Raw genomic sequence first — 14,991 nt, forward strand, 5'->3', positions numbered from 1 at the left:
TGCAAGTTATAGGGCCATAAATACAAGAAGCACTTTGCTATTTCCAAACCATTTTTTTCCAAAATTAGCGCTAGTTACATTAGAACACTGATATCTTTCAGGAATCCCTGAATATCCCTTGACATGTATATATTTTTTTTTAGTAGACATCCCAAAGTATTGATCTAGGCCAATTTGGTATATTTCATACCACCATTTCACCGCCCAAATGCGATCAAATACAAAAAATTGTTCACTTTTTTCACAAAATTTTTTCACAAACTTTTGGTTTCTCACTGAAATTATTTACAAACAACTTGTGCAATTATGGCATAAATGGTTGTAAATTCTTCTCTGGGATCCCCTTTGTTCAGAAATAGCACACATATATGGCTTTGGCGTTGCTTTTTGGTAATTAGAAGGCCGCTAAATGCCACTGCGCACCACAAGTGTATCATGCCCAGCAGTTAAGGGGTTAATTAGGGAGCTTTTAGGTAGCTTGTAGGGTTAATTTTAGCTTTAGTGTAGTGTAGTAGACAACCCCAAGTATTGATCTAGGCACATTTTGGGTATATTTCATGCCACCATTTCACCGCCAAATGCGATCAAATTAAAAAAAAAACGTAAAATTTTTCACAATTTTAGGTTTCTCACTGAAATCATTTACAAACAGCTTGTGCAATTATGGCACAAATGGTTGTAAATGCTTGTCTGGGATCCCCTTTGTTCAGAAATAGCAGACATATATGACTTTGGCGTTGCTTTCTGGTAATTAGAAGGCCACTAAATCCTGTTGCGCCTCACACGTGTATTATGGCTAGCAGTGAAAGGGTTAATTAGGGAGTTTGTAGTGAGCTTGCAGGGTTAATTTCTCCAACATAGGTGTGTCCGGTCCACGGCGTCATCCTTACTTGTGGGATATTCTCTTCCCCAACAGGAAATGGCAAAGAGCCCAGCAAAGCTGGTCACATGATCCCTCCTAGGCTCCGCCTTCCCCAGTCATTCTCTTTGCCGTTGTACAGGCAACATCTCCACGGAGATGGCTTAGAGTTTTTTAGTGTTTAACTGTAGTTTTTATTATTCAATCAAGAGTTTGTTATTTTAAAATAGTGCTGTATGTACTATTTACTCTGAAACAGAAAAGAGATGAAGATTTCTGTTTGTAAGAGGAAAATGATTTTAGCAACCGTTACTAAAATCGATGGCTGTTTCCACACAGGACTGTTGAGAGGAATTAACTTCAGTTGGGGGAACAGTGAGCAGACTTTTGCTGCTTGAGGTATGACACATTCTAACAAGACGATGTAATGCTGGAAGCTGTCATTTTCCCTATGGATCCGGTAAGCCATTTTTATTACAGATAGAAAAAAAGGGCTTCACAAGGGCTTTTTAAGACTGTAGACATTTTCTGGGCTAAATCGATTTATATATAAACATATTTTATACTCCATAGCCTTGAGGAATTATTTTATCTTGGAATTATGTAAAATAACCGTCAGGGCACTGTATTGGACACCCTTACTTTCTAGGGCTTTCCCTAATCATAGGCAGAGTCTCATTTTCCGCGCCTCTATTGCGCACTTGTTTTTGAGAAGCATGACATGCAGATGCATGTGTGAGGAGCTCTGATACATAGAAAAGACTTTCTGAAGGCGTCATTTGGTATCGTATTCCCCTTTGGGCTTGGTTGGGTCTCAGCAAAGCAGATACCAGGGACTGTAAAGGGGTTAAATATAAAAACGGCTCCGGTTCCGTTATTTTAAGGGTTAAAGCTTCCAAATTTGGCGTGCAATACTTTTAAGGCTTTAAGACACTGTGGTGAAATTTTGGTGAATTTTGAACAATTCCTTCATACTTTTTCGCAATTGCAGTAATAAAGTGTGTTCAGTTTAAAATTTAAAGTGACAGTAACGGTTTATTTTAAAACGTTTTTTGTACTTTGTTATCAAGTTTTTGCCTGTTTAACATGTCTGAACTACCAGATAGACTGTGTTCTGAATGTGGGGAAGCCAAGGTTCCTTCTCATTTAAATAGATGTGATTTATGTGACACAAAATTTAGAGAAAATGATGCCCAAGATGATTCCTCAAGTGAGGGGAGTAAGCATGGTACTGCATCATCCCCTCCTTCGTCTACACCAGTCCTTGCCCACACAGGGAGGCCCCTAGTACATCTAGCGCGCCAATACTCCTTACTATGCAACAACTAACGGCTGTAATGGATAATTCTATCAAAAACATTTTAGGCCAAAATGCCCACTTATCAGCGAAAGCGCGACTGCTCTGTTTTAGAAAATACTGAAGAGCATGAGGACGCTGATGATATTGGTTCTGAAGGGCCCCTACACCAGTCTGAGGGGGCCAGGGAGGTTTTGTCTGAGGGAGAAATTTCAGATTCAGGGAAAATTTCTCAACAAGCTGAACCTGATGTGATTACATTTAAATTTAAATTGGAACATCTCCGCGCTCTGCTTAAGGAGGTGTTATCTACTCTGGATGATTGTGATGGGAAAGGCCCGGTATACCTTTCGTCCCTCCCCCCATATTTAAAAAATTGTTTCCTATGGTCGACCCCAGAAAGGACTTATGGCAGACAGTCCCCAAGGTCGAGGGGGGCGGTTTCTACTCTAAACAAACGCACCACTATACCCATAGAAGATAGTTGTGCTTTCAAAGATCCTATGGATAAAAAATTAGAAGGTTTGCTTAAAAAGATGTTTGTTCAGCAAGGTTACCTTCTACAACCAATTTCATGCATTGTTCCTGTCACTACAGCCGCGTGTTTCTGGTTCGATGAGCTAGAAAAGGCGCTCAATAATAATTCTTCTTCTTATGAGGAGATTATGGACAGAATTCATGCTCTCAAATTGGCTAATTCTTTCACCCTAGACGCCACTTTGCAATTGGCTAGGTTAGCGGCGAAAAATTCTGGTTTTGCTATTGTGGCGCGCAGAGCGCTTTGGTTAAAATCTTGGTCAGCGGATGCGTCTTCCAAGAACAAATTGCTTAACATTCCTTTCAAGGGGAAAACGCTGTTTGGCCCTGACTTGAAAGAGATTATCTCTGATATCACTGGGGGCAAGGGCCACGCCCTTCCTCAGGATAGGTCTTTCAAGGCCAAAAATAAACCTAATTTTCGTCCCTTTCGCAGAAACGGACCAGCCCCAAGTGCTACGTCCTCTAAGCAAGAGGGTAATACTTCTCAAGCCAAGCCAGCCTGGAGACCAATGCAAGGCTGGAACAAAGGAAAGCAGGCCAAGAAACCTGCCACTGCTACCAAGACAGCATGAGATGTTGGCCCCCGATCCGGGACCGGATCTGGTGGGGGGCAGACTCTCTCTCTTCGCTCAGGCTTGGGCAAGAGATGTTCTGGATCCTTGGGCACTAGAAATAGTCTCCCAAGGTTATCTTCTGGAATTCAAGGGGCTTCCCCCAAGGGGGAGGTTCCACAGGTCACAATTGTCTTCAGACCACATAAAAAAACAGGCATTCTTACATTGTGTAGAAGACCTGTTTAAAAATGGGAGTGATTCATCCTGTTCCATTAGGAGAACAAGGGATGGGGTTCTACTCCAATCTGTTCGTAGTTCCCAAAAAAGAGGGAACATTCAGACCAATCTTAGATCTCAAGATCCTAAACAAGTTTCTCAAGGTTCCATCGTTCAAAATGGAAACCATTCGAACAATTCTTCCTTCCATCCAGGAAGGTCAATTCATGACCACGGTGGATTTAAAGGATGCGTATCTACATATTCCTATCCACAAGGAACATCATCGGTTCCTAAGGTTCGCATTCCTGGACAAGCATTACCAGTTTGTGGCACTTCCGTTCGGATTAGCCACTGCTCCAAGGATTTTCACAAAGGTACTAGGGTCCCTTCTAGCGGTGCTAAGACCAAGGGGCATTGCAGTAGTACCTTACTTGGACGACATTCTGATTCAAGCGTCGTCCCTTCCTCAAGCAAAGGCTCACACGGACATTGTCCTGGCCTTTCTCAGATCTCACGGGTGGAAAGTGAACGTAGAAAAAAGTTCTCTATCTCCGTCAACAAGGGTTCCCTTCTTGGGAACAATAATAGACTCCTTAGAAATGAGGATTTTTCTGACAGAGGCCAGAAAATCAAAACTTCTAAACTCTTGTCAAATACTTCATTCTGTTCCTCTTCCTTCCATAGCGCAGTGCATGGAAGTAATAGGTTTGATGGTAGCGGCAATGGACATAGTTCCTTTTGCGCGAATTCATCTAAGACCATTACAACTGTGCATGCTCAGTCAGTGGAATGGGGACTATACAGACTTGTCTCCGACGATACAAGTAGATCAGAGGACCAGAGATTCACTCCGTTGGTGGCTGTCCTGGACAACCTGTCACAGGGGATGAGCTTCCGCAGACCAGAGTGGGTCATTGTCACGACCGACGCCAGTCTGGTGGGCTGGGGCGCGGTCTGGGGACCCCTGAAAGCTCAGGGTCTTTGGTCTCGGGAAGAATCTCTTCTCCCGATAAATATTCTGGAACTGAGAGCGATATTCAATGCTCTCAAGGCTTGGCCTCAGCTAGCAAAGGCCAAGTTCATACGGTTTCAATCAGACAACATGACGACTGTTGCGTACATCAACCATCAGGGGGGAACAAGGAGTTCCCTGGCGCTGGAAGAGGTGACCAAAATCATTCAATGGGCGGAGACTCACTCCTGTCACTTGTCTGCAATCCACATCCCAGGAGTGGAAAATTGGGAAGCGGATTTTCTGAGTCGTCAGACATTCCATCCGGGGGAGTGGGAACTCCATCCGGAAATCTTTGCCCAAATTACTCAATTGTGGGGCATTCCAGACATGGATCTGATGGCCTCTCGTCAGAACTTCAAGGTTCCTTGCTACGGGTCCAGATCCAGGGATCCCAAGGCGACTCTAGTAGATGCACTAGTAGCACCTTGGACCTTCAAACTAGCTTATGTATTCCCGCCGTTTCCTCTCATCCCCAGGCTGGTAGCCAGGATCAATCAGGAGAGGGCATCGGTGATCTTGATAGCTCCTGCGTGGCCACGCAGGACTTGGTATGCAGACCTGGTGAATATGTCATCGGCTCCACCATGGAAGCTACCTTTGAGACGAGACCTTCTTGTTCAAGGTCCGTTCGAACATCCGAATCTGGTCTCACTCCAACTGACTGCTTGGAGATTGAACGCTTGATCTTATCAAAGCGAGGGTTCTCAGATTCTGTCATTGATACTCTTGTTCAGGCCAGAAAGCCTGTAACTAGAAAAATTTACCACAAAATATGGAAAAAATATATCTGTTGGTGTGAATCTAAAGGATTCCCTTGGGACAAGGTAAAAATTCCTAAGATTCTATCCTTTCTTCAAGAAGGTTTGGAGAAAGGATTATCTGCAAGTTCCTTGAAGGGACAGATTTCTTCCTTGTCTGTGTTACTTCACAAAAAGCTGGCAGCTGTGCCAGATGTTCAAGCTTTTGTTCAGGCTCTGGTTAGAATCAAGCCTGTTTACAAACCTTTGACTCCTCCTTGGAGTCTCAATTTAGTTCTTTCAGTTCTTCAGGGGGTTCCGTTTGAACCCTTACATTCTGTTGATATTAAGTTATTATCTTGGAAAGTTTTGTTTTTGGTTGCAATTTCTTCTGCTAGAAGAGTTTCAGAATTATCTGCTCTGCAGTGTTCTCCTCCTTATCTGGTGTTCCATGCAGATAAGGTGGTTTTGCGTACTAAACCTGGTTTTCTTCCGAAAGTTGTTTCTAACAAAAACATTAACCAGGAGATAGTCGTGCCTTCTTTGTGTCCGAATCCAGTTTCAAAGAAGGAACGTTTGTTGCACAATTTGGATGTTGTTCGTGCTCTAAAATTCTATTTAGATGCTACAAAGGATTTTAGACAAACATCTTCCTTGTTTGTTGTTTATTCTGGTAAAAGGAGAGGTCAAAAGGCAACTTCTACCTCTCTCTCTTTTTGGATTAAAAGCATCATCAGATTGGCTTATGAGACTGCCGGACGGCAGCCTCCTGAAAGAATCACAGCTCATTCCACTAGGGCTGTGGCTTCCACATGGGCCTTCAAGAACGAGGCTTCTGTTGATCAGATATGTAAGGCAGCGACTTGGTCTTCACTGCACACTTTTACTAAATTTTACAAGTTTGATACTTTTGCTTCTTCTGAGGCTATTTTTGGGAGAAAGGTTTTGCAAGCCGTGGTGCCTTCCATTTAGGTGACCTGATTTGCTCCCTCCCTTCATCCGTGTCCTAAAGCTTTGGTATTGGTTCCCACAAGTAAGGATGACGCCGTGGACCGGACACACCTATGTTGGAGAAAACAGAATTTATGTTTACCTGATAAATTACTTTCTCCAACGGTGTGTCCGGTCCACGGCCCGCCCTGGTTTTTTAATCAGGTCTGATAATTTATTTTCTTTAACTACAGTCACCACGGTATCATATGGTTTCTCCTATGCAAATATTCCTCCTTTACGTCGGTCGAATGACTGGGGAAGGCGGAGCCTAGGAGGGATCATGTGACCAGCTTTGCTGGGCTCTTTGCCATTTCCTGTTGGGGAAGAGAATATCCCACAAGTAAGGATGACGCCGTGGACCGGACACACCGTTGGAGAAAGTAATTTATCAGGTAAACATAAATTCTGTTTTTAGCTTTAGTGTAGAGATCAGCCTCCCATCTGACACATCCCACCCCCTGATCCCTCCCAAACAGCTCCCTTCCCTCCCCCACCCCACAATTGTCCCCGCCATCTTAAGTACTGGCAGAAAGTCTGCCAGTACTAAAATAAAAGGGTTTTAAAAAAAAAAATGAATTTTTTTTAGCATATTTACATATGCTACTGTGTAGGATCCCCCCCTTAGCCCCCAACCTCCCTGATCCCCCCCCAAAACCGCTCTCTAACCCTCCCCTCTGCCTTATTGGGGGCCATCTTGGGTACTGGTACCCAGTTTACAATAAAAAGTACTTTTTTTTTTTTTTTTTCTGTAGTGTAGCTTCCCCCCCCCCCCACCCCCCACAGACAAACCCCCACCACCTTACTGATTGTTTAAATTTTCTATTTTTTTCTATTTTTTATTTCCACATTTTCTGCAGTGTAGCGGTTCCCACCCGTTCCCTCCCCGTGCACGCGCCCGCCCCCACCCTCCCGTGCGCGCCCCCAGCCACCCCCGCCCACGATCCCGCCCCCCTTCACATCCACAGGGCCATCGATGGCCGCCTCCCGGTCCGGCTCCCACCCACCAACACAGGGAGCAACCGATCTCCGGTGCAGAGAGGGCCACAGAGTGGCTCTCTCTGCACCGGATGACTTACAAAGGTTATTGCAGGATGCCTCCATATTGAGGCATCACTGCAATAACCGGAAAGCAGCTGGAAGCGAGCAGGATCGCTTCCAGCTGCTTTCCACACTGAGGACGTGCAGGGTACGTTCTCAGGCATTAACTGCCTTTTTTCTGAGGACGTACCCTGCACGTCCTCAGTCATTAAGGGGTTAAATAACTAGCTTTCAGGTTTTGGAACTGGCTCCTAGACTTTAAACATTTTTGTTGGGCAATGTAATATTCTATAAGTATATTGCTTATCAGGCTTACCTGTATAAAACATTTGCAAGCATTAAGCAGCTTTCATATAAAGTAAGTAGTTAATACATTATACATGTATTGTGTGCTGAGTAATATGGCCATAAGTGTTATGCATGTACAAACCTCCATATACCAGAGCTGTGCATACTCTTAGTGGTGGCGTTTTGAAATGAGCAATGATTGGCTACAGTTGGAGAAAGCATAACTGACTGACCCTCTTCGCCGCATCCTGATACCTGTAATAACATTCACTGCTAATGACCACACAGTCATTTGTTCCTATTGTCAGCTACTACAAAAGGCACAGTACATGTGTGTTACTGTCTAGTTCATTGCACACACAGCATGTACTTTGCTATTGTTTGCGGTATATAGAGAGACCTGAAAATAAATATAATAGTTTGTGCTAATTCTCCAGTTTCTGGGCCTACTTACTAAAAATATACCTGCAATTTAATAAAATAGTTTACATGAAAGTGAAATGCACTCTATCTCTTTACTTTTTCTGAGTTTCCTTTGGAATTTTGCTAGCTTTTTACATTTATATAATTTTTATTTATTTTTTCATTTTTAGGAGTCCGAGTATTTATCGAAAAGAAAGCTCAGCTGTCTCTTTTAGGAACGGAAATGGACTATGTAGAGAATAAACTATCAAATGAGTTTGTTTTTAATAATCCAAACATCAAAGGGACCTGTGGATGCGGAGAAAGCTTCAACATTTGAAACATTAAGGCTTTGCCTGAAATGATGCTACAAAACATTTTCAACTATTGTTGTATTGAAGGGCACTTTTGTCTGATGCTTGGCCTTCATAAAATATTGCTTACTCCATTTAACTTATTAGTAGATTAGTGTGTATTGTGCTCAAAATCCATATTGCATTATGTCTCATGCACTAATTGTTAGACTGAATTCTTAATGGAGTCCCTTAGTAAGCTTTGTTTTTAGGTTATATTTGTATATTCCATCTTAAATTTTAGGGTTATTTGTTACAGGAATGGGAAATCAAAATTAAGCATCTTAGTTTGATACATTTTTAAAATAGTGCTTCTAACTTTGCTGGTTATTTTGTTTATATCCTTTTAATATACTCTTTGATTCGTTGACTTCTTATGGTCCAGCTAGAGCAGTGATGGCTAACCTTAGCACCACAGATGTTTTGGTACTAAATTTCCCATGATGCTTAGGCACTAGTTGAGCATCATGGGAAATTTATTTCTGAAACATTAGGGGTGCCAAGGTTAGTCAGAACATAAATGATGTAATTAGTCCAACATTTATTAGGAAAGATATATTATTTTTTTTCTTTGCCCTGGTGAACGCATTTTTATTGTGCCAAGATCTTCTTTAAATGAACATTGTAGTCAATTTAGTTTCATTTAAAATAAGATTGCAAAATGTGCTTTAAATGCATGTTCTTTTCCTGTTTACTGTCCGTTTTAATGAAATGTTGATAAAAAAAAAAAAAAGTAATTCTAACGTTACAGGTGGCTAAAAATAAGTCATTGTGTTTAAACAACTCCATTTCTATTCTCTTTTATTCTAAATTTCAAATTCAATTTTGGTATGTAATGATCAAGTTTAGAACAATGTCTTGTTATTTAATAGTTAGCTGAACTTTCTCATTCATGACATTGGCCAGTCCCCTACACTATTGTTACAGCTTATAGATGAGGAACACTGTCTTAATGCCTTAGTGCTGAAAACTAATATAGGGTTAAATTGGTAGATCGTAATAACTTTGTTCTTACCTTTTAATTCTCTGATGACCGTATATTGATGTCATGTACAGGATATATTGTGAACAATTATAAACTGACCCTATGGTTGGTGCATCCACATAGATGCTGCTTGCAAAAGAGAGCAGAGATGAGCCAGTTTTTGAAGCAGCTTCATTAGAAAGATTGAGTGACTACTTTCTCCTAAAATCTGGAGATTTGCACACTTTGTTCCCTGTCTACACAATCAATTCAGTTTGATAGTAGTAGTTTTTATTTTAAAGGGACAGTGCACTGTAACCCCCCCCCATTTAAATGTGTTCCCACCTTTACTAAAAATTTTGATACTTAAAGGGACACTGAACCCACATTTTTTTTACGTGATTCAGATAAAGCATGCAATTTTAAACAACTTTCTAATTTACTCCTATTATCAATTTTTCTTTGTTCTCTTGCTTTCTTTATTTGAAAAAGAAGGCATCTAAGCTATGTTTTTGGTTCAGACCATGGAAAGCACTTGTTTATTGGTAGGTGAATTTACTCACCAATCTGCAAGAACAATACAGTGTATTCACCACAAATGGGGCGGCATCTAAACTCACATTCTTGCATTTCAAATAAAGATACCAAGATAATGAAAAGAATTTGATAATAGGAGTAAATTAGAAATTTTCTTAAAATTGCATGCTTTATCTGAATCACGATAGAAGAAAATTGGGTTTAGTGTCCCTTTAAGTATTGGTTATAAAAACAAGGGTTTTGGGGTTGGACAGAGAGATAATAAATGTTCATTTTCCACTGTCTCTTTATGAGACAAGAATAGGAGAATTTTGCGTAAATGGAAATAAGGGAATGAGGTCTGCTTTCCCTGCAAGCTTGGCCCATTTGGTTGGGTTTTGGTTTAATTTAGCAGAGACTTCTATTTCATATTCAAAAATATACATAAAGAAGCATTGTCCCATACTTTTATAAACTCTGCAGCTGGTATAACAAGTCTTTGTAAACATCATTAAGGGGGAAACAGTTGTTTAGTACACTGTTCATTTAAGCTTGTTTCAATTGAAACCCAACTGATATCCTTGAAATGCCTTTTTTGCTAAATATTTGGAATCCTAAAAAATATGTAAGAATAAAAAATTGTATACTACATTTAATTTTGTAGATTCTCCTAGTTGTTTTTTCCATCTTACAATAGAGCAATTTAAAATGATTGCTGGTTTCAGCACATCTGTCATCTGAGTTGCCTTGGGGCCATGTAAAAAATTAATTTAGTCATTTATTTTTCTGTTCATAAGAGTTTATTTTTATAAAATAAAAAAGTAACATTTGAAAACAATTTGGGTTTCCCATCTCTATAACTGCAGTCTAAAGGGACATTATACTTGTATGCTAAATCACTTGAAACTGATGCAGTATAACTGTAAAAAGCTGACAGGAAAATATCACCTGAGCATCTCTATGTAAAAAAGGAAAATATTTTACCTCACAATTTCCTCAGCTCAGCAGAGTAAGTTCTGTGTTAAATGTTATACTTCAGCTGTTGTCCAGCTGCAGGTAAAAAAATAAAAATAATGAAGAAATGAACACCAGCCAATCAGCATCAACAGTGCTGAGGTCATGAACTCTTTTACTGTGATCTCATTAAATTTCACTCTCTCATGAGATATCATAGTAAACTTCCTTAAACTAAATAGGGAAATAACATGAGAGTGCACAAGGCTCAATCTCTTAGCTGTCCTGGGACAGACTTACGGATTTGCTGCTTAGAAATCCTTTACAATGAGATGTGGCTACTGAGGAACTTTTGTGGTAAAATATCTTTCTTTTTTACATAGAGATGTCCAGGTGATATTTTCTAGTCAACTTTTTACAGCTATGCTGCATCACTTTCAAGTGTTTCAACATTTGGGTATCATGGCCCTTTAACTAGATCATTTACCTTAAAAATGCTTAAATTTCCTAAAATGAATGTTGTTCTTGTTTGCTCTAAAACTTTTTTTTTAACAATGTACTTTTATATTATACATATTAATATCACAAAGAATAACCATGAACATTGTGCCCTATGGTAAATTGGAAAGTTATAGTTTTCTTTCACTATTTATGGCTTGTTACAGTTTATTTTTCCTTTTCAGCAATATGTGAAGCTTTTTGTTTTATTTTTTTGTAAAGGGACATGAAACCATTTTTTTTCGTCTTCCATGATTGACATAGATCATACAATTTTAAACAACTTTCCATTTTTCTTCTATTTTTAAATTTGTTTCATTCTCTTGGTATCCTTGCTTCAAGGAGCAGTAATTGACTATTGTGAGCTACCTGAATACATCTAGGGAACCAATGACAACAGACATTTGTGTAGTCACCAATCAGCAGTTCAACTCCCAGTAGTGCATTGCTGCTTCTGAGGCCTATCTAAGTATGCTTTTTAACAAAGGATACCAAGCAAGTGAATCAAATTAAATAGTAGAAGTTGGAGAGTTGTTTGAATTACATGTTCTGAGTCATAAAAATGTTTTATTTTGACTTTACTGTCCCATCAAGGCTTAACCTATACATAGGATATCTGAATCTGTGCTGCTTTTTATCTTGTGTATTAAATGTAAGCAAGTTACACAACTACCTATTTATCAGCTGGCATCTATTTTTAGTAAAAGATTTAAAAGCTTTGATCTTGTGTTAAATGTTTTGCGATTTTAAGATGGCACTGATATATGTATAATTTTATTTTTCGTTTATGGAGAATTCCTGAAAACCTTAACGCACAACTAGATTTATATAAATCTACTATGTACATCTTGTAAAAGTCAGTAGCATATTTTTTTTTTTTGGTCTTATTTTAAAATAAAGCTGATTTAAAATTGTCAATTGTCTTCTTGTTTTTATCTAATTTCTTTATACTCTCCTATGTCACTCAAGTAATTTGAGTTATAGTTCTGCAGGCTTAGCCTTAAAAGAAGCTAATGCTCCTGAGGTTCCTTAGTTTCAAATATGAATATCTTTCTTCTGATTAAAGCATTTCCTGTCACACATTTTTTATTTCTTTATTTAATGAGCACTTCGGTATGCACAGAGGTTAAAGGTACATAAATCAAGTCCAAGGTATAAATGGTATAGCAGAGTGACGTATTCTAACTTCTTTAGGAGGCTGATGCATATAAATAAAATGTAATGCTTTATTCAAGGCCAAAGTTCTCTTTAATAAAATAATAAAATCAAGGTGTGTTTGATTTAAATCCAATTTATTTAACTCTCTAGCAACAAGACTCAATTAAAATCATGGTTTTCTACATTAATGTTTGTTTGTTTTTTGGGGGGGGGGTTGTCTTTTTTTTTAGAATAGTTATTCAGATTATTTTTCCAGTTATATTAGAAACTACTGATTTCTCTTGTTAAGTGTATCCAGTCCACAGATCATCCATTACTTGTGGGATATTCTCCTTCCCAACAGGAAGTTGCAAGAGGATCACCCACAGCAGAGCTGCTATATAGCTCCTCCCCTCACTGCCATATCCAGTCATTCTCTTGCAACTCTCAACTAAGATGGAGGTCGTAAGAGGACTGTGGTGTTTTATACTTAGTTTATTTCTTCAATCAAAAGTTTGTTATTTTTAAATGGTACCGGAGTGTACTGTTTATCTCAGGCAGTATTTAGAAGAAGAATCTGTCTGCGTTTTCTATGATCTTAGCAGAAGTAACTAAGATCCTTTGCTGTTCTCACATATTCTGAGGAGTGAGGTAACTTCAGAGGGGGAATAGCGTGCAGGTTTTCCTGTAATAAGGTATGTGCAGTTAAAATATTTTTCTAGGGATGGAATTTGCTAGAAAATGCTGCTGATACCGAAGTAATGTAAGTAAAGCCTTAAATGCAGTGATAGCGACTGGTATCAGGCTTATTAATAGAGATACATACTCTTATAAAAGTGTATTTTAAAACGTTTGCTGGCATGTTTAATCGTTTTTTACATATGTTTGGTGATAAAACTTATTGGGGCCTAGTTTTTCCACATGGCTGGCTTGAATTTTGCCTAGAAACAGTTCCCTGAGGCTTCCCACTGTTGTAATATGAGTGGGAGGGGCCTATTTTGGCGTTTTTTTGCACAGCAAAAATTACAGACACAGACATCCAGCTTCTTCCTGCATGATCCAGGACTTCTCTGAAGGGCTCAAAAGGCTTCAAAAGTCGTATTGAGGGAGGTAAAAAGCCACAGTAGAGCTGTGGCAGTTGTGACTGTTTAAAAAACGTTTTTGTCATTTGTTATTCCGTTTTTGGTATTAAGGGGTTAATCATCCATTTGCAAGTGGGTGCAATGCTCTGCTAACTTATTACATACACTGTAAAAATTTCGTTAGTGTAACTGCATTTTTTCACTGTTATTTCAAAATTTGGGAAAATTTGTGTTTCTTAAAGGAGCAGTAACGTTTTTTATATTGCTTGTAAACTTGTTTTAAAGTGTTTTCCAAGCTTGCTAGTCTCATTGCTAGTCTGTTTAAACATGTCTGACACAGAGGAACCTACTTGTTCATTATGTTTGAAAGCCATGGTGGAGCCCCTTAGGAGAATGTGTACTAAATGTATTGATTTCACCTCAAATAGTAAAGATCAGTCTTTATCTATAAAAGAATTATCACCAGAGGGTTCTGTTGAGGGGGAAGTTATGCCGACTAACTCTCCCCACATGTCAGACCCTTCGCCTCCCGCTCAGGGGACGCACGCTAATATGGCGCCAATTACATCAGGGACGCCCATAGCGATTACCTTGCAGGACATGGCTGCAATCATGAATAATACCCTGTCAGAGGTATTATCTAGATTGCCTGAATTAAGAGGCAAGCGCGATAGCTCTTGGGTTAGGAGAGCTACAGAGCGCGCAAATGCTGTTAGAGCCATGTCTGATACTGCGTCACAGTATGTAGAACATGAGGACGGAGAGCTTCAGTCTGTGGGTGACATCTCTGACTCGGGGAAACCTGATTCAGAGATTTCTAATTTTAAATTTAAGCTTGAGAACCTCTGTGTATTGCTTGGGGAGGTATTAGTTGTTCTGAATGACTGTAACACAGTTGCAATTCCAGAGAAATTGTGTAGGCTGGATAGATACTATGCGGTGCCGGTGTGTACTGACGTTTTTCCTATACCTAAAAGGCTTACAGAAATTATTAGCAAGGAGTGGGATAGACCCGGTGTGCCCTTTTCCCCACCTCCTATATTTAGAAAAATGTTTCCAATAGACGCTACTACACGGGACTTATGGCAAACGGTCCCTAAGGTGGAGGGAGCAGTTTCTACTTTAGCAAAGCGTACCACTATCCCGGTTGAGGACAGTTGTGCTTTTTCAGATCCAATGGATAACAAATTGGAGGGTTACCTTAAGAAAATGTTTATTCAACAAGGTTTTATTTTACAGCCCCTTGCATGCATTGTGCCTGTCACTGCTGCGGCGGCATTCTGGTTTGAGGCCCTGGAAGAGGCCATCCAGACAGCTCCATTGAATGAAATTATTGACAAGCTTAGAACGCTTAAGCTAGCTAACTCATTTGTTTCTGATGCCATTGTTCATTTGACTAAACTAACGGCTAAGAATTCCGGATTCGCCATCCAGGCGCGTAGGGCGCTATGGCTTAAATCCTGGTCAGCTGACGTGACTTCAAAGTCTAAATTACTCAACATTCCTTTCAAGGGGCAGACCTTATTCGGGCCTGGCTTGAAGGAA

General features: G+C 39.8%; 1 protein-coding gene across 1 annotated transcript in view; it reads left to right on the top strand.

Annotated features, from left to right (window-relative positions):
• The window catches only part of ISCA1 (iron-sulfur cluster assembly 1), a 127,153-nt gene extending 115,008 nt beyond the window's left edge, over positions 1-12,145 (top strand). The window contains 1 exon segment of the mRNA XM_053702431.1: positions 8,134-12,145. Within this exon segment, the coding sequence (XP_053558406.1) occupies positions 8,134-8,282 (149 nt within the window). The 3' untranslated portion in view covers positions 8,283-12,145.
• Positions 12,146-14,991: the final 2,846 nt, after the last annotated feature.

The sequence above is a fragment of the Bombina bombina genome, chromosome 2 (genome assembly GCF_027579735.1).
Source record: "Bombina bombina isolate aBomBom1 chromosome 2, aBomBom1.pri, whole genome shotgun sequence".
Lineage (NCBI taxonomy): Eukaryota > Metazoa > Chordata > Amphibia > Anura > Bombinatoridae > Bombina > Bombina bombina.